General features: G+C 37.9%; 1 protein-coding gene across 5 annotated transcripts in view; it reads right to left on the bottom strand.

Annotated features, from left to right (window-relative positions):
• Window positions 1–21,566, bottom strand: part of myo1b (myosin IB) — a 147,819-nt gene that overhangs the window by 59,662 nt on the left and 66,591 nt on the right. For all 5 annotated transcript variants that reach the window (XM_003217414.4, XM_016991464.2, XM_008104772.3 and 2 more), the window contains exons 6-7: window positions 21,154–21,200; window positions 18,401–18,464 (exon numbers count right to left, since the gene is read on the bottom strand). In XM_003217414.4, the coding sequence (XP_003217462.2) occupies window positions 18,401–18,464; window positions 21,154–21,200 (111 nt within the window). The remainder of the gene's footprint in view (window positions 1–18,400; window positions 18,465–21,153; window positions 21,201–21,566) is intronic.

Raw genomic sequence — 21,566 nt, 5'->3', positions numbered from 1 at the left:
TGTATGCTTCTTGTAGTTAGCTCCAGTTAGGAGCCTCGCTTACGATCTCTAAAACAGCTGATAATGTCACTATATGGTCAACTGTTCTAATTATGTATTCTTTCATGGTGGTGGGGAGGCTCTCCAAGATACTATATGTTCTGTGGCAATGGCTATACCTATATTACCTATTCTATTTTATACAAGAACAGTGGCTCAGAAAACATTACCAATATTGTCCTTTAGGTTATTAGATAGAAAGAGGCATACTACGAGAAGTGTGGACAGATACTCTCCAAACAGTGAACTACTGTGACACGGGGATAAAAGCATGTTCTAAGTACACCTCTAGCATTTTTCATTATACCTGTACATATAAAGTATAATTTAATTACTCTTTGAGTCAAACAGTTTAGGTTAGGTTATGCTAGAAAGCCTCAAAACGTACCACTAGTTAGAATAAGCATGTATACAGTAGAGTCTCACTTATCCAACACTCGCTTATCCAACGTTCTGGCTTAGCCAACGCATTTTTGTAGTCGATGTTTTCAATACATCGTGATATTTTGGTGCTAAATTTGTAAATACTGTACAGTAATTACTACATAGCATTACCGCGTATTGAACTACTTTTTCTGTCATATTTGTTGTAAAACATGATGTTTTGGTGCTTAATTTGTAAAATCATAACCTAATTTGATGTGTAATTGGCTTTTACTTAATCCCTCCTTATTATCCAACATATTCGCTTATCCAACATTCTGCTAGCCCGTTTACGTTGGATAAGCGAGACTCTACTGTAATGCATATTCTACTCTCACATTTATGCCTTCAACCTTGCCTCTTAAATGCTGGTTGGATAGATGCCCTTGCCCATTACAGTCATATTATGTAACAGAGAAACAAATTGTTCCCTGTGAAGCTTCAGCTTTATGTTACACTCCATCAAGATTCAGAACAAGCAGCAGAACAATAAGGCTTATTAATATTTCAGTAAGTTACCAAGAGCGTTTTGTCTCCTATGTCGCCTGCTGCAATTAGGAAAGCATATACACAAGACTTACCACAAAGGACACACCAAATGAAAGGACACTTGTTCTTGTGCAGTAGAACAAGGCATGAAATTAAAAAAGGCACCACTGGTAGCTTACAGTTAAGTAAAGACACTTGCAGATATGTGTGTGTGTGTTGAAACAATTATACAGTTCTGCCACATAACATGTTTCTGCTTAGAATTTTTCTAACAAATTAAACTTTAAAACTTATATTTCTAGTCTTTAGTTGGTTATCCTGTAGTGAGAACAGGGAGTCAATTACATAGAATGTATAAAAGGAAAAGGTGCAGTCACAATAATTGTAAATTTATGCCTTACATATTTTTATGACTACAGTAGAGTTCTGGTTAACCAAGATCTGGTTAACCGAGACTCCGTATTATTTGAGACGCTGCCGGGGGCACTCCTCCCTCTCCCTCTCCTTCTCTCAAGTTCGAGAGAAGGAGAGGGAGAGGGAGGAGGAAGCTCCCCGCGATTGCTGCCTAGCAATGCTCACGGGGTGCTTCCCAAGGGGCGAGGGCCCGCCGAGGGATGGGGGTCGTACCTCGGTGAGCCCTCAGCTAGCCCTTGACCCTTGGGAAGAATCCCGCAAGCATTGCTAGGCAGCAGCGATCGCAAGGCACTTTCCTAAACCGGATTGCCGGGAGGGATAATAGGGCCTCCCTATTATCCGAGCAGTTCAGTTATCCGAGATTGGGACCGCCCCTTTATCTCGGATAACCGGAACTCTACTGTATGTGACGCCTTTTTTATGTGTACATGCACCAGATGAAATCAATTGTAATATGATTAAAAGCTTAAATAAAAACAAAAAAGATATAAATACATGATCATGTATGTTACAGATAGCCCTGTGCTATGACAGGAACATCAATTCAGGATATTCTAGAAGAACCTTAACCACTGGAGATAGTGTTGAGAGGAACCAGCTGCCCACCACACCACTCTATGTGAAGCCACACTACACATTTTTGCTCAACTGTGCTAATTCACTCAAAAAATTACAACATACTTTTTAATTACAATAGAGTCTCACTTATTCAACACTCGCTTATCCAACATTCTGGATTATCCAACACATTTTTGTAGTCAATGTTTTCAATACATCGTGATATTTGTCAGGACCCAGGCCGCAGAGCACCAATAACCATGCGCAGAGACCAGAATCTATCTAATATCTTTATTAAAGGAATATATAAAGTCAGTAAAAACAGGTGAAGAATATAGTTCAGAAATAGACCTTTCAGGAAAGGTCAAATATAGTCCAGGAAAACAATGTCCAATATGAGATATTAGAGTCCAAAGTTATAATCCAATAACCGAAACACACACTTGCCGAGCAAGTGTGGGGAAATGACAGGGTCCTTTAGTCCAATGGAGCTTGACAACAAGGCTGGAAAACAAACTAGATTCTTGGCAAACAAGACTTGATACGTGGCAACAAGAAGCAAGAAGCAAGAACGAGGTCCGAGGCGAGGTCCGGGGAACAAGGCAGGCTTGGAACTAGAACAAGGTCCGTGGCAAGGTCCTGGAAACAAGGAACTGGAGTAGCGTAGTCCACACACGATCTCACTCCTGAAGCTGACGAATTGACTCTGCAAGGATCTCCTTGCGGGTAAACACCTATATAGGATCTTGTTTTCCCGCCAAGGAACACTTTCCCTGGGGAACAAGAAGTGAAACCCATACTGTGTCCAGATGCATGACTCCTTAAGATTTCCCAAGGGAAACAGGCTTAATCAGCTAATTGTCTGGCAGCGATTCTGGCGCTTCGGCGCTTCGCCTCCCTAGCGCCTCTATCTCGATTATAATTATCCTTACGAGAGAACGGGGGAGAATTCTGCCCAAGGCTTGTTTGGCTGACTTCTGGAGGGCAAACATCCTGCAGGTGCAAGGGCTCCAATTCTGGCTGAAACGGTGGGAAACCAAAGTTTTCCTCTTCGTCTGCCACAATAGTACTAGGAACGGGACTACATGACCCATGAGACATCACAATATTTTGGTGCTAAATTCGTAAATACAGTAATTACTACATAGCATTACTGCGTATTGAACTACTTTTTCTGGCAAATTTGTTGTATAACATGATGTTTTGGTGCTTAATTTGTAAAATCTTAATGTAATTTGATGTTTAATAGGCTTTTCCTTAATCCCTCCTTATTATCCAACATATTCGCTTATCCAACGTTCTGCTGGCCCGTTTATGTTGGATAAGTGAGACTCTACTGTATTACCCTTTCCTTGCCACCTGATACATTTTTCTAAGACCAGTTCCCAAGAGCATTTAAAAGGAAAAGAAATAAAAAAACTAATGCCATTTACAACAGCCGGGAAACAAAGTTTTAAAAAACTACTACTAGAAGATGGTTATGGATTCTAGTCTGTCATTGTTTGTCCCACTCTTAAAGGAGTTCAAAAATTGGGAAAGGAATCCAATAACAGACAGTCTGGGGTCAAGAAGACATAAATCAGAACCGAGTTAAAGCAGAGAACCCAGTCCTACCAATGACCATTCGGCACCCTCAGCCTTTGGAGAGAGAAAAAGTTGTAAACCAATAAAAAACAGAGAATCAAGGATAACCAGCCACATGTACTAAATCTCTTACATTCAGAAAGCAAGAGATCCCTGAAAGCTGCTGATATGGCCCCACTGGCAATATTTGCTGCCTTTTATGCCAAGCAAAAGATTATTCACAGGGATTTTTGCAGTAAATAAAATGAAAACATCTTTCAAAGCATGTTTTAATTTATGCACCTTCTTAAGTGAAGTAATGGCTTTAAGTAATTTGCAATCTGCCTCTTTATTTGTGAAACATATCAACAGTGTGGGTGGAGTACTGCTGCTGAACATTAAATTATTTGGCCAGCTGATTAAATGCTTATGAATTATTTTTTAAGTGATGGAAAATCTTTTCTAAGTCATAATCAGCTTATTACTTATTATTCTCCCAACAAACATTGGAAAATAGGTAATTATCTCCTGGCTCCAATTATTGCAGGGGTGAGCAAATTCAAAGGCTCCATTGTCTGATCTCAACCCACTTGGGCATGCATCTCCATTGTTAAATTTCAGTGTTGCACTGGCTAAAAGTTCAGTGTTGCACTGCTTTACAACAATGTAAAGAAGGAGCATGCCCTTTGTTTTGAAGCCAGTTAACACTCCAGGAAGTTAAGGTTTCCTGAAACAAAATTTAACTTCAAAGCAAGACATGTGTTCACCAGCCATCTTATTTTTAAACAAAAGTGCATTTGCTGCTTGAAAGGTATCATGAAATGTATTATTGGCGCAACTACGCTGATGGGACTGTATGCATTTGAGCACAAACCTTCAAGTAATTTTAGCTCCTTGCATCAACCACAATGAGAATCTACTTGGAAACTGTGTTTCCTTCAAAAACAAACAAAATTCAGAACTAGAGATAGTTACAGAGCTATATAAAAATAACTATGCTTCTTTCTTTTTTTTAATGCAAGACTGAACACAAGTCTCTTCAAAGCAGCTGGGCTAGGGAACCTGCCATGCTAACTGTGCATGTGCAGAAAAGAGTTTAATATTCTTGGGCAAGCTCTGTTCAGGTGTGCAAAACTGATTTATCTTTAAAACATGAGCAGGACAACACTGAACATGAGGCAATATGAAACAAAGCTCCCCCACTGCAAAGGTGCCAAATGTTACAAATCATTTCTGTTCATAGAAAAGTATAACATATATCTAAGTAAGCAGAATGTAAGCACTCAGAGAGACCAATAGGGAAGAGTCCAGATTTTAATGACCTCTGTATTTATTTATTTCAAGTCACATCACTAAATGTAAGCAGCTGATCTAAACTAAACTTCTACGTAGTTTCAGGCTATATCATCTATATGATAACATATCAATGCTCCCTCCCACCCGCATATATAGGAGATGCCAGTGTGCTTCATGATGCTCTCATGGGGCTACAAAGCAAAAGTGAATACTCTAATGCATTCTCTAATGCATATCTTTCCTATCAAACCCTCAGTCCACTGAACGTCCCATGTCATCCCCATCCCACCATAAATAAATAACTTTATTTTTATACCCCGCCCCATCTCCCCAGAGGGACTCGGAGCGGCTTACATGGGGCCATGCCCGACATAAAAGTACAATCACAGCAATAAAACAGTAAAAACAATTTTTCACATCAATAAGACATCAACATCAGTAAAACAGTCATAAAAATCAATATACTGCATAAAATATTAAAAAACAGGAGGCTAAAAACAGATCTGAGCCAAAGTGCAAAAGACATCACATGGGAGAGGTATTTTCATAGCTAAAATAATCAATAAAGTGCAAGTAATTATGGCAAGTAATTATGGCATCATGGCAAAAGCATTGATGCACCACATCACAAGGAACTGGCTTCTTAAAACCTCTAGATGTATATGAACAGTGCCAAAGACGCTGAACACAAGACATGGATTTTATTTCAATTTGTTATTGGACATTATGATTTAGAGTCTTGTTGGGTCCCACTCTCATTTTGATTCTAAACAGATTTATACAAGATTAAGAAGAATTTCAATGGGTATTAATCAAAACAACTCAGGGCATGTATTTACTTGCCCTGGCATGCTTGAAAGATTAGACTGTTTTGCTGACAATAGCTGTTACTGCTTGCTGTAATACAACATTTGTAGCTGAGGCACCTGGAAATGAACATGACTGAAAAGGACACCGTATTAAATTCATCACTGATCTGATCCTTTAGGCCTCTACTTAGGTTTTGATTTGCTCCCCCAAGAGTCTGCTCTTAACACGATATCGATTAAAGCATCACCATCCATGTATTTTGGGTCACATCCCCACCTTACTTCACCCAGAGACTTGACTTGCATTTTAAAAAACTACATGTCTTGGTTGACCTTCCTTCTGTATAATGCTCTATGGTCTCAGACGTACTCGAATGTATTTCCTTATCCACCCACAGAACTGAATACAGTAGAGTCTCACTTATCAAACACTCGCTTATCCAACGTTCTGGATTATCCAATGCATTTTTGTAGTCAATGTTTTCAATACATTGTGATATTTTGGTGCTAAATTCATAAATATAGTAATTACTACATAGCATTACTGCGTATTGAACTACTTTTTCTGTCAAATTTGTTGTTAAACATTATGTTTTGGTGCTTAATTTGTAAAATCATATCCTAATTTGATGTGTAATAGGCTCTCCCTTAATCCCTCCTTATTATCCAACATATTCGCTTATCCAACGTTCTGCTGGCCCGTTTACGTTGGATAAGTGAGACTCTACTGTACATAGTTTATAGGAGCACCATAAACATCAGCTATCTTGCATTTCATTATTTGCTTGTCTTTTGGCCATGCTACATAATTTGCTTTTATATCTTCTCTCCATTTTTCAGCATGATGCCACAGTAAAGGAATTTTGCAGCATTCCTCTTTTTTGTCAAACATTTATGGATCTCATGCTTGAATTGGGCCAAGATCAGATCAAATGTCCAATTTTGCAGCAAGCATTAACTGGTAAAAAAATGGGCACAGGTCTGGATGTAATTACTCCCATGCCACTGGAGACTTTAAAATAAACAATTTCCCTGACTTTTCAGTGTATTGTCTTAAGATGTTCTAGGTTCTCGTTCTCTCTCTCTCTCTCTCTCTGATTCACATCAGAGCAATTTTTAACAGAAGTAAGTTAAAGTAATTAACAATTTCCAAAGACAAACAGTGTCTACAGAAATTTTCCAGAAAGTGGTTAGAGGCAGGAAACCAGATATTTACTATACCAAGCAAGCACCATTTTGTTTGAAACAAGTTTAGGTTATGCCCATTTGGAGATCCCAAACATATAGCACGGCTGGCAGAACCCAGAAATATGAGTAAGCAGTCATCAAGGAGCTATTATATTAAAGATCACTCTTAAGGCATCCAGCCACTCGGCCTCCAAAGTTCAACAACAAAGCTTCCATTGATTCAAGTCTCTGCATATAATTCAGCCATATTTTTGCCCAAAGTATGTAACAAGGCTGTACCAAGTGTGTAACATTAGCACTGGAATATATTTTCACATTGACAAGCTAATACACAAAATCTGCTATTAGCAACTTACAAGGTAAAGACTGATCACTAAATACTCTGGGACCCAAAGGAAGGACGTCAGAAGCTTGTTTGCTGGCAAATTCTGTCTATTTCTCTCCAGTGACCTGAAGGATGTTAAATTATTGATGCTGACAAGAGAATAAACCTTTTCAGATAAGGTCACTATTATTAAATAATTTATAAGATAACATCAAATACCAAATTTTCAATTATGTAATTTGACTTACATATATATTTAATGGAAAAATGATACTTGAAACTCCATTACCAAAATAAGGCACAGTTGTGTTCCACCCACTAACCCCTACATGCTCAAAAAAAATAACTATACCAACCATTCCCTATTCTTTCCTCTTCCCAAAAATATGTTCATATAGAGCTGCAGTCAATTCTGGAAGTTCGGTACATTTTCTGGTGTGCTGTAGCTTCACAAGTGATCTGTTTCCCTGAAACCTGGCTGTGACCCCAGAATAGGGGTGGGCAACTGTACAAGGGAGTGGGGGGAAATTTTATCTCCTGTACCCTCTCCTGGTGGGTTGCATAATTTCTTAAGATTTAGGCAATGTCTTCACTGATCAAAGAACGTAGAATCCATTGGAAGTGTGGACAGTGGATTGGGCTAGATTTATTATTTTATTTTATTTTTATTTACATCACTTTTACCCCGCCTTTCTCCCCGAGGGGACTCAAAGTGGCTTACAATAAATAGGCAAAAATTCAATGCCTAAAAACAATGTAAAAACAACAATTCATATAAAAATCTACAAAACAACAATTCATATAAAACAAATACCATTGCAAAATAAAATCACATTATATAAAATCTTAAGATCCAGCTCCCAATATCTCAGACACTCTTCTGTTTACTCTGGTGCTTCCTGGAAGCTCTGAAGTAAATCCCATTTCCCCTTGAGACATATAAACAGCTGGATGCAGACTGCAAATCCATCCATGTGTTGTGTGGGCTTCCCACTACAGTGTTGCATGGCCAGCCACATGCAACTTGCCAGGGTCTTGTCGGCAATCTCACCAGAAGAAGTTGGTAATTTCTGGTGAGATCCCATCAAGCCACTGACTAGGAAATGGGATTTCACCAGCAAGCCTCTGGCAGGGACTTGCTTGTGATCAGTGATGCAATGGCAATGGTCTCAATAAGCCCTTGGAACAGACAGCTGCATGGACACCCAAAGGGTCCAGAGATGCTTCCAGGCTGCACTGGGGTAGCTCCAAAGCAGATTATCCCAAATTAATTTGATGAGTGTACAGAACTTTTATTTTTTCCAGAAGAATGGGGGTGGTCTTCATTTGACAATGATGTCCAGCTATTTGGGGGTGAGGTGTGTGTAAAAACCTGTCCTCTCCTAATTGTAATCTCATAGCTACAGAGGTTCAGGCAGCATTCAAACACGCTTTACTCAGCCTTGCCACAGAGAATCAGGTTTTTGGAAAATAACTTTGATTTTGCAAAATTCTTAAGATGCAAACAGTATCCAGTGCTTTTGTGCAAAAACATCATAAATAAGGTATCCATTCCACAATGGACAGAATTTCAACCAGAGGGAAGAGAACAATGCAGAATCCAAGGAATGTTGCAAGAAAAGTAAGGCTTCAGCTCAGAAATCACCACTCAGGAGGAAACACTGCCAACAACTCTAGGGTGGGGAAAAAACATCTTTAAAGGAAAACATAAATGTAATAAACAAAGTATTTGTTGTTGTTGTGTGTATTCAAGATGATTCCAACTTATGACATCCCTAAGGTGAGCACATCACTGGATTTGATTTGCCCCAAGATCATCCTGTGGATTTCCATGACTGAGGGAAGATTCAGCTCCTTGTTTCACAGAGCCCTAAGTCCTACTAGCAAACCACTATACCACTTTGGCTGTCCTGCTATAGTACTTCCTCCATAATTTTGTAAAGCAGCACATCTATTGCATTTTAGGATGCCAAATTATTAGGGGGTGGGAAGCAATCATTAAAAGTTGCATATTTAAAACAACTGGTTCCAAGGAACCTCATCTTACTTTGTTTTCCATGGTTTTACTTTAAGCCTCTATCCTAAAGCTCAGTAGATGGAATTGAATGTGGAAACTACACCTATTTAAGTTCTGTCTGGAAGGAAGCTATAATACAAAGAGAATATTCATAGTAATCACTTCCATCTTCATGCACAGGTAAAGCTCCCCCAATCAAATTCCTGCTTCTCATGCAGTTGCTAAAGTCTGAGTCCTTCTGCCCCTTGAAGAAACTCCCTACCATCCCCTTTGCTTTATGAAGGATTAGGTTAGAGACAGAAGTGTGAAGGCCTGAAGGAAAATCTAGATTTTTAAATGTTTTCCTGAAAGCTCATTTCCCCCCAGAAAATTAAACAATTTTAAAATTCAGGATTTGGGGATAACATGTTTAAAACAAAGATTCCCTCCGCCAGTTGTTTCTGAAAACCTTGATTTAAGACATGGCTATCGCAGTTCCAAATCCTGGCATCATTTTCTTTGTTCTTTTTATAGAAATGTATGTTTTGTGTCTATTTGACTATGAAAAACTGGAAGAGACAAAGTAATTTTCCCGCTTTCACTAATATTAATGATTTCTTCTACAGTATTTGTATTGTTTTTTGCTTGTTTCTAATGAAGTGACAAAACCATAAAGTTCCCTTGCATTTCCTTTTAGCTCCATTTATAAAGGCAATTCAGTCTGTAAGTTCTGTTTTAATGAACTGCATCTTTAATATACCAAACATGTCAATTATTTGAAAATTATTTTCAAATTTTCCATTACCTTTTCACTAGGAAAAAAATGCCTCTCATAGCGTCAACATTTTGCCTAAATGTCAGTTACCAAGTTAGACAGCACTATGCCCTATATCTCTACTCCTATGTAACCTTCAGTGTAACATTTGTAATTTCCTGAATATACTTCAACAAAGCCCTTTTAAGTCATTTTTATGAAGTTCATGTCAATTGCATCTACAACTCAGGCTGAATTCACTCTGAAGAAAAAGCCTTGTCTTACATTTAAAGACAGACTCACATCCTAACAAGTCATATCCTGAAACCAGGATTTGCAGTTTTGGGGGAGAATTTAGGATTCAGTTGCAAGACTAACCGCTTCCTTCCTATTTTTTGGAGAAGCCCCATGATAATGATTGGGCAGAGAGAACCATCAAATTTGCAAGGAAACAGTAAACTAGGATTGTACAGAATCCTGGCTCATTATTTCACGTGAACACAGTCATAAAGCATTATTTGAGTTTGAGAGTAATTTAATTTAAGGAAAGTCTTGCTTATTTTCAAAACTATATAAATCAGAATAAAGATAACAGGACATTTTTCAGGGAAATGAAGACATATTATGAAAAGTCTCAAAAGGAATGGAAAAAGAAAAAAATGTATACATTTCAATAAAAGATGAACAAATGTCCAAATACCTAGATACCCAAACAGAATTCACATTTGTATGCCATTTTCAAAACAGTCAAAGAGTTGTCTGGTCCTACACTGAATAATAAGAACTGAGCATTTTATCTCTCTGCTATAGCAATATTGGTCTTTTAACCACCAAGAGTTCTCATAGAAGCTATTTCTGCTGAGTATTAATTTCCAAAAAGCAGACAAGTAATTTGTGCATCTGTAAATTTCGAAGACTGCTCCAATATTAAACATGCATAGAAACCTTGCACTAAAAATAAGCTTACAACCAGACACACCCAAAGTATATATTTAAAGGAAACCCGAAGTAACTTGCTGTATCAACAGTTAGCTAACATATTGAAATCTTTACTAAAGAGATACAGTGATGTCCTGGACAAAAGAAGTCTGTTTTTCACAAGCTAAATGCTGGCAAATCTAGTCAGCTGTCAAGAAGGGTAACTACGATAGTGACACTTCACTTTTTGATGGTTCAATGTACACAAACTTTGTTTCATGCACAAAAATATTCTCTATAAAATTATTTTATAAAGTGTATATATGAGACATAAATGAACTTCATGTTTAGACTTGGATCCCATCTCCAAAATATCTCATTATTGTATGGATGACTGTATGTATGTATCTATGTACATATATGTTCGTGTGTGTGTTATGTAAATATTCCAAAATCCCAAAATCCAAACCTTTTCTGGTCCCATGAATTTTGGATAAAGGATATTCAACTTGTGCAAACATTTTAACTTTGTATTTTTATAAATCATACATTTTAATTTTCCCTTTTTTCCAGTTCAATTATAAATTGAATGCACATTTGGGAAAGGAATACATCCTCATCATAAGCATAATATATTCTGAGTTATCCAGGAACAGTTATTTTTAGCCACTTCCTCTTCTTCCATTGCACAGCAGGGACCATCCTGGCTAACAAGTCTTTTCTTTCCTTTCTTTATTTTTTTTCTTTTTTCTGTGTGGAAGGCAAATGAGTTTAAAGTTAAATATAAACTTGCGGCCTGACAAACCACACACTTCCTTCCAATGTATGTGTCATCCCAAAGGGCTACTAAGAAAAAATAAGGAGGGGGGAATCTAGCACAAAGGAGCAGTGCCCAGACAAGGATTAATGTGTTTCTTGCAAAGCAGTAGCTACTTCAGAACTCTATTGGAACAGGAAATGTCAGTATTATTTAACTCTTCCGAATAAGGTGACAAGACAATTAAATAATGATCCTTGCATCGACCATCTAGATGAGTTGAAAGAAAGGTGTTAATACAGATTTCTTAACATAAACAAGGTCCATAAACAAGGCTTTGGAAATCTGTGAGCTTGGTTGCTTATATGTTGCTTATTTTTCCTGTTGATTTCCTTCCTGTCATTTTGACTTGTTCCTGTTACTAGCGAATTTTAAAGCAAAAACTTTACCCATTCAAAGGTGTTTTTTTTTTACTTTTTAAATTCTGGGCTCCAGTATGTGAAAGAAATTAGCTTCCAATGCAATAAAATAAATTATATGCAAAATTACAAGTAGTTCATATTCCTAGAAAAGTAAAGCCTCTCTTCTGACCAGGACAACATGTAGCTATAAATGACTAACAAATATTTTTGCATTTCTTTTTTTAAAAAGCAATCTACGGCATTGGTTTCTTGATACTCTTGCTCCAGTTCTGAAGGAAAGGAGGAGGTGAAGCTGCTTTACTAGATAAACAGAAACTGAAAATACTTCATGTTTCTGAAAAAAGCATAGGCTTGGTGCTTAATTACAGCCTTGTGCTGCTCACTGTTGTGAAAATATCCATACTGATTAGAAGCTTTCTGAACAGCTATTACTGCACATTGTCCCATAGTTATTTTCTAGCCTATCATTATAGTGCTGAAAGGTAGGACATGCATTCAGGGATTCCGATCAGATGGAAAAGGCAGTATTTGGTACCTCATCACTCCTTTCTCCTTCTTAGTTGATTATCTGTAAAGGACAAAAGCTTAACCTGGTAGATGAATCAGAAGTGTCACAGAAATGAATGGATAGATATGTGCACAGGGGAGCAGATCTGTAGCCGCCTCAAGGTTTTTCATTTCACTGGTGCAATTCTGAAGTATGTGGGTTGACATTTTTAATGCCTTTTTATCCCAGGTTTTTTTTAACCATCAAAATCAAGGCCACATACATGAGGCTCCCAGGTGGTCTCCAGTGCAGGCATCAAGCAGGTCAGAGTGATTTTGAAATGTGGGTATTCAGTAGAATATACAGGATAGTTTGCACATTAGTGCAATATCCTCACATATTTTAAACTTGGTCACTTCCTTGTCTCACAACACAATAAACCAGGTGCAAACATGATGATCTTGGTCCAGTAAAATATGATGACTGATGGCAAAAATTTATTTTTGAAGTTACAGATAAAAACTCAAAAAGTTGCAATGTTTAAAAATGAACTCAAACAAATTGTAATATCAACACACATGACTTACATCCTCCTCCCTCGATCCTCAGGCTGTCCTCTTGGCATTATTTTTGATTGATTTTATTGTGGTATTTTTAATGTACGATGATGTAATTTATGTTTTCCTTTAATATTGATGTAGCTGTATTTATTGCACCATATGTATTGTTACAGTACTTACATTACTTTTATTATTATTTTATTGTATGACACAGCAAACAAGATAGATATGCTGGATTTCGTTTCACAAAATCACAAGTTGAACACTTCCCAAGTGTCTAGGACTGTGTGGTGTATTATTATTATTATTATTATTATTATTATTATTATTATTATTATGCCAAGAGGAGGGCGAGACAGGCCATGACTGAGAGTGCTCCAGAGGGCTGTCAGCTGCCGTGTGCTTTCCTCAAGCTGTCCTCCTAGCATAAAGATAGCGCAGCTTGCCCCATCTTTACACTGGGAGGAGGGTGAGACACGTGGTTGCTGAGAGCGCTACAGAGGGCTCTCAGCTGATACATGCCTTCCTCCCTCATCATTTTGGCATAAGGATGCAGTGAGCCACCATGTCCTTATGCAAAAAGGACAAGGAAAGGTAAGTATCCAAAGGGCTGCATCTGGCCCCTGGGCCTTAGTTTGCCCTTGCCTGATCTAGATCTTTGAATATGACTCAGTTACACTGAGAAGCTTAGAGATTTCTAGAGAGAACACTGTTGGAATCTCTGGGTTCTCCAATGGAATTCTATGTCTAGCTTCCCACAGAAGTTGACCACAGAGTCATGCTGAAAGACCTAAACATTCATAGAGAGATGTCTTCTTGAGTAAAAAAAAAAAGAAGAAGAAGAAGAAGAAATTTCATTATTTGTGTTTTTTCACTTTCACAGAGGTTTTGTGTCCTTTTATCCTAGCAAATATGGAGGGATGACTGTGCACTCCTCTTTTGCAAGACTTCTGTCATTTGCTGAACTATAACAACTCATTATATCTGAGCTAAAAAACTGTGATTTAAGCTTTGACTGCAATCCAAGCATGCAAACCTAGACTTAAATTTTTTTGTTTATACAAGCCTTCCCTTTTAGTTCGACCCAACATCTATTTTATGATCCATGGAAAAAGTTGATTGTATCTCAATATTATATATTTGCTTATTCTATTCTATTACACTGCTTTGAAATTTTCTCCATCTTAATAGCACATAAATATATGTAAATAAATAAATAAAGTAGGATTAAGTGGTTGATTACAGGTCAGGCTTGTAGATTTGGATACAAAGTGAAAGCTGAGACTTCAACTTCAGAGATTTTACATGAAGAGACAAGTGAAAAACATGGGAGACTCTAGGGCTGCAAATCTCAATATATGTAATCATTAACAATACTGCTAGGTATTACTGTTGGCTGCCATCAAGTCAACTTTTACTTATGGTGACCCGATGAGAGTCATTCTGTTATCAGCAGCCTTGCACAAGGCTTGCGAACTCTGAGCACAGTTTGACAGAGGGCACATCTACATTGACTAAGAAATGTGGGATGAATATGGCAGAGATGGAAACAAAGCCAACGTGCAGCTAATCACATATAAACAGAAGGAACCAGGTCAAGGCCTAGATGGTGTATATATGCACCACAGAGTTCAGCTCTGGCCCAGATCCAGGATCTGCAGAATTCACATTAGGGATTAGGGTTTTCCCCCCCAACTTCACCCCAATGCGCATGTATGGATCACCAGAGATCCATCTCTTAACTGGCTTCACCATACAATGTGACTTATATGTATGCATGCTGATGCACGTTACAGGGCCTATTTTGGAGTATCCCATTCTTTTGGTTGTCCTGATTTAAGGTCTCTAAAGGGTATTCCTGCATGCATTAACGTTACACATATTTGGACAGCCTATTTTCAAGATGCCTTTAATTCATGTTAAGTGTTCAGTGTACATATTCATAGTCTATCCATCTGAAACATTGTTTCCCTTTTTTCCTGTTGCCTTTCGTCTTACTAAACATTGCTGCCTTTTCTAATGAAGCCTGTCTTCTCACACGTCCAAAAGGTTTCTGTTTAGCCATCTTGTGTTTTAAGGAGAATGCTGGCTTGATTTATTCTAATAGTCATTAATTTGTGTCTTCGGTATTCCATGACATCCATGGGGCTCTTCTCCATCACACTTCAAATGGACTGATTTTCTTCCTTCACTGTCCAGTTTTCACAATCATACACAGAAACTGGAAAATACAATGTCTCTGACAATCCAGCCATAGAAGTTAGAATCCAGCAACATCTGGAAGGTTATATATTTTTCACCACTGTATTAATTCATGCAAGGTAAAAGAAAGGGGATTGTGTAAATATGAGAGGATGAGAGGATGCTATTAAATCGACTAGGACCTGTTATCGAAACCAAGCTTATTGCACAACAAGCAGGTTTCAGACCAGGAAAAAACTGTACAGGTCAAATTCTTCATCTGACTGAGCATGTCGAAGAAGGCTATGAAAAAGGCTGCATTACGGGAACAGTTTTTGTGGACTTTACGGCAGCCTATGACACGGTGCAACATAGAAAAATGCTGCATAAAGTCTACTATATCACCTGGGACTTTGACTTTTCAAAATCTTTCCAGACCCTCCTAAAAAACTGCAGCTTCTATGTGGAGTTTCAGGGCCAGAAAAGCAGATGGAGGAGGCAAAAGAATGGTTTACTCCAAGGCAGCGTTCTTGCCCCGACCTTATTTAACATCTTCACGAACAATCAGCCACAACCACCACTCACAAAGAGCTTTATATATGCTGATGACCTTGGCCTCACAACACAAGCAAAAGATTTTGAAACAGTTGAAAACCAACTCACTAATGCCTTGAAAGATCTCTCCAGCTACTACAAAGAGAACCACCTGAAGCTAACCCTGCCAAGACACAAGTGTGTGCTTTCCACCTACGTAACCGTGAAGCCAACAGGAAACTGAAAGTTACTTGGGAAGGCCAAGAGCTCGAACACTGTTTCCATCCTAAATATCTTGGTGTCACCTTAGATCGAACACTAACATATAGGAAACACTGCATGAACACCAAGCACAAAGTAGCTGCACGCAACAACATCCTGCAGAAACTGACTGGCAGCGCATGGGGTGCAGACCCACAAGTAATAAGAACATCAGCCCTGGCCTTGTCTTTCTCAACTGCTGAATATGCCTGTCCTGTCTGGCAAAAGTCTGCCCATGCGAAGCAGGTGGACATAGCACTAAACGAAACATGCAGAATAATCACAGGATGCCTTAAATCTACACCTGTAGATAAAAACTGAAATGAAACAAAAAAAATTACAAACAATTGACTCATCTGAGGACATCTTCTTAAATCTACTGAATCACTGAGTTGCTGATTATACATCACAAACCTGTCTTTCAAAACTCTTATTTTAGACTAGTGCACATATTAAAAAGGGAATTCCCATTTCCTGATTTCACAGTGAATGTATTTAAAAGGCAACCCCCAATGAGACTGACATTTTTAGATCAAAGGGTCCAATTTTTACAATCTGCCTGGAGGCAAGCGCAACAAGAGAGGGGATGACAGCACTTTACTTAAGCAGGAGGTTATTGCAGTGAGAAGTGCATGTAAGAGTATGTTACTAATTCTGATCTCGAGATAAAAAAGGAGGAATTTTCACTGGTAACTTCATGCGCTGCTGAAACAAAACTGCTAGGAGTTCAATTACAAATTATCTATACAAAATGGAAGTTTATATGTGGCAGAAGAAGTAATGTAAGGAATAGGCAAGCAGGTGAGGCCGTCGTAGTTCAATTCCCCCAAACCTCAGCAACATAATTTGCATAAGTTGTAAAGGAAGCACATAAATTGTTACATTATTTGTTTACCTCTGTGTTTATGCCTTGAAACAATTTACATATTAAGTACTGATCTGGGACAGATGGTAATTTAGAGGGTTGGCTCCATGTGTCTGCTAGTCCTTGGTCAATAAAGTACAATTTCTTCCCTGCCCCCAATTCTGTCACACAAAACAGCTTCAGACTCCATGAAGCCCAGTGTTAACCGCAAACCAGGCTTGCTCTTTCTCTCACACACACAGAATAGAATAAGAACAAATTTAGTTCTTTAGAGAAAACAATAAAAATGGGTTTAAAGGTTATTTATGTGCTTATTCTAAGATAATTCAAGTGGGCAGATTGAAAAAACTGAACAACTGGAAGTAAGACTTCACTGGATTCTATGACAACACATGAGAAAAGATGCTGTTTTCCATTATCTCTGACATCATAACAGTTTCTCTTATGATCACATACACCTGATTCCTGTTTATTCTCCCCTTTTATCTTATTAATACACTTCATCTTAAGAGGTGGCTCCCAAGAGATCACTGATTCTTTACTCCACCAAAAAGAGAGCATTTCAATTGAAATATTGAGAAGAAAGAGAATTTTCAAAGCAAGCTATGAAGTGCTGGGACAAGTTAAATCCTACTGAGATTAATGAGGTTGGAGAGGAAGAAAAAATGAGACTTCATCACAGTAAAAATACAGATCAACCCTTAAAAGAAAGTTCAATTTCTAATCACATTATGACCTTTCACATGCAAATATTGTAGCCCTTATGCATATTAGACTTTCCACTGATTTCACTAGAAATTCACTGGCATTTCTTGCCATCTACTTTTACCAATTCATTAATAGGTTCAAATACTAGGAGTTCAAATAGAGAGAAGTTTCTGGAAATTTACAACACATCAGACATGTTGCAATTATTCCAAGCACAGCACAGCAATCAAGTTGTCAGAAATATGCTGCTGACAGTTTCTGATTTTTTCATCCTTTGAAATTATTACTATCCAGTGGAACTGAAAATAAGATTCAACCAGGATAGCTCAAGTGACAAACATATCCAGAATGAGTGTTATCCTGGAGCCGGGTGCCCTGAGTGAAAAGAGTTCTCTCTTAATTCTTTTAAAATTCTCCAAGTTCATCCTGGATTTAAAGATCTCACCAGGGTACAATAAAAACAATGTAAAAAGTTTGAAAAATATAAAACAATTCAACCATCAAGATAAAACCTGCAGTCCAAGATCTCACTACAATATACAGAACCTTCAGATCTCATATGGGGAAGGGTTAATGATCATTCTCGACAGAATTCTGCATCATTTGAAACTAACTCCTAGTTCATTTTAAAATTTGGAGGTGTAGAACTCTCAAGAAGAGCAGTACAGTATATATGTAACCTATTTTTGGGCCCTAGCTTCTTTAAACACAACATCATTTTGCCAGTTTTCCACCCTTTCAAACTACAAATTTGGAGAATGATCCCAACCACACATCATCACAATAAATTAATACTTCCCTGTCCATGATATTCAGGAAATGCCTACACACTAAAATCTATGCCAGTACTTACAATTGCTTATAACTCCTCCAAGTGGGTCACCTTTGAAATCAAACTCGATGTCCATGTATTTTCCCTGTGAGGAGAACAGATCGGAAGGATTTATATAAGAAGGGAAAAGTTGCCCAGCATCTTTTAAGATGTTACCTTGTGGATTCCATGGTCTTGATACATGCATCTGAGAAAAAACTAATGTTAAAATGTATCTTGAAGATCATTTTTACAGACTCTACTATGTCCTGCCTTTACCACCAGGGCTAAAGTTGTGACACTGAAATTGGTAGCACTGCTTTGGAATCTCAGTGGACAGAATAGTAGCTAATATTTTTTATTTGTTAAGGAACAGTAAACAATAAAAGAACAAAGGAATTAAGATAAAGGGAGTTCAGACTGTCACCAGGTTGAAGAAGAAATATGTAGCGTTTGCAGAAACCATGGGATCAACTGCTAAATATTTACTGAAAACATTCAAGCTCACTTTCATAGTTATTGGTAAAACATCAGTATTCCTGTCTGGAACCACTAAAAAGCTTTCCAGGAAATGTAAAAAAAAATCCCCTGTCACACAAAGCATACTGAGACAGTGAATAGTAAGTTGATATATTAATATATAACATAAAGAAACAATATATCTTGAACTTATTACAATAAACTTAATTAGAACTGACACATTTTATTTCTGTAGGGAGGATTATTCATGGTATGGACATCAATACAAAAAAGCCTTCTCTCCCATTTAATTTGGAGCTTGGCAAAGTTTTTTTCTTTTGGACTTTAGTCCAGTTGGTAGTGCCAAGTAGGGCAGACCCACCAATTCAGACCTGTTGACTGGTGTAAACTGAGAGTTTGATGCAGTGGGATTACTATTATTATGATTAGCAACTGAATTTAGGCTATCGGAGAACACTCTCAGAACCTCAATGCCAGCATAGCTAATACTGTCCTCCAAAAAAAAACCCAGAAGGTTTCCTATTTTGTGCCAGCTGTACACCTAGAAAGGCCTCTGATGAAGCACATTTATATGGGGAGAGGACTTTTCTTTGGTATCCTGTCTCAAACTATATACTTAGGGCCATGCAGGTTAACATCAAAATTTTAAACTTGGCCTTGGTGCATATTGGTAGCCATTTCAGTTTTTTCAATTGACTCACAAATTATAGAATATTTCTTCTTTATATATCTACGTGACCTGTTGTCAATGCTGTTTCTCAGTCTACAACTGCAGCCTCTCTCCTTGTCTTCAGATGGACTTTTCCACATCAGAGCTGACAGTTTCAGTAGTTGCCTTACTCCAGTTTATTTACGTAGTAGCTACTTTAAACAAGAGTAAAAGACATTGCTATTTACAATGGCAACAGCAGTAAAGCCTGTATCAAAGAACAGATTATGGGCAAGCCACAAGGCTAATAATCAGCACCAGCTAATAAGGACGTTTGTTAAAGTTTCAAAACTACAGAGGCTTGTTTTTGAACTAACTTGCAATATTCATCTCTATAAACTACCCACAACCAGTTAAAAGCATTTAGAGGCACAAAGCCATGAAATTTTTAAAGGAAAATATAGTGGATATAGTCCTATAAATGGTATTACACAAGACCTATGTGCAGATCTGCTATGCGAACTTGTGCCTGTATATATATTTGAATAGGCTGCATTAAAATAATGTGGACTTGGTCCAGAAGTAGATAAGTCAAAACCTGGCCTGGTAAAAAAAAGGTGAAAGGGTGAATGGAGAATTCAGAAGCAGGACAGACATGACAAAACTCTGTCAGGGCAGGATAAGGCTTTTTTTTTTTTTTTAAAGTAACTCCACTGCCAATTTCTCTACTGCCCACTCAGTTGTCCTTTACCTTTGCATCCAATGAGCAGCAGCCTAGAAGAAGGGCATTGTAATTGAAGGCTGCAACTCTCTGCCTATTCTTTGCCCACTGGGAATTCAAGTGATTTGGCAGCAACAGGACCAGGTCACTTTTGGGGTTAGTTGCTGGATCCTTGTTGGAGTTTGGGTCACATACAAAGCCCAAGGGCACTGACCTCTGACATTAACCAAGAAGAAACCAACAGTAGATGGCTTTGTGTGGGGAAAAACCCAAGAGTTTTTTTTTTCAAAGAAGAAGAGTGGTGATAAAAAATAAAGCCAATGTCCACAGCCTAAAAGGAGGGGGCATTCTGAAACAATGGATGTAAGCTGATCGTAACCACATAGTGAAGCAGATATGCAACAGCTTTACTCATATTTGGGTTTCAGAATTCTCTGTGATTTGCTTTCCACTCTGACAATCTAGCTACAAATGAAGAGGAGGTTGATAACATTTTAAAGTGTCATCATTTTCTAGTGTCAACAATCTGTTTCAAAGACTTTCAACAGTGGGTCAATCCATCATAAAACCAGATCGCTCCACATCTACAAGAAGACTTTGTCCCAGGCCAAAAAGCCAATAGCTCAATGGGTCTGGAAATGTTTGAACTTGCTCCTGGGCTAAAAAGAGGGGTTAAGGATTTTGCTGTTTCACCAAATATATGCTGTTTCATCAGTGTCCCCAACATAGGGAGTCCTTGGTATGTAGTTGGAAAATCCAACTACATACGATGCACGGTAGGGTGTTCAAGATACATAGTCAAGGCATGTTGAAGTGGGGGAATGAGTGCAGAACTTCATAACTACATTCTACTGAAGACCTTATAATTTCAGTAGCATAGATCAGCAATCTTGACAGGGTTTTTTTTTTAATAGAGACACATTATGATTTAAATCAGATACTTACAAATCTTGAGGAATTATCATTCCTTACAGTTTTGGCATTTCCAAAAGCTGAGAGGGAGAAAAAGAGAGAAGAAATAATGTAAAGCATACTGATGTCTAAACAGTGATGCTCAGCCACTTTGCAAGAAAAGATAGAACTTTAGGATAATGCCAACTGCAATGGCTGAACAGTTCTAAGTAGCAGACAATAGAGTCACAATTCAAAGCATTAAAACAAATGCAAGTAGGAACTCTAACGCTAAAGATATCATTTGTTTCCTATGAAATGTTTTAGTACAATAAAATACAATGTATTTGACATATAGCCATGTTTACCATTAAAATGTTTCTGGTTTACTGGACATAAGAACAGACCACTTTCTGCACCTCTCCCTCACAATGCTGGGAGAGAGAGAGAATAAGTTTCTTTCTTGA

Source organism: Anolis carolinensis, chromosome 1, assembly GCF_035594765.1.
Source record: "Anolis carolinensis isolate JA03-04 chromosome 1, rAnoCar3.1.pri, whole genome shotgun sequence".
In the NCBI taxonomy this organism is placed as follows: domain Eukaryota; kingdom Metazoa; phylum Chordata; class Lepidosauria; order Squamata; family Dactyloidae; genus Anolis; species Anolis carolinensis.
Note: the sequence above shows the minus strand (reverse complement) of the source record. Positions and strands in the feature narration are given on the sequence as shown.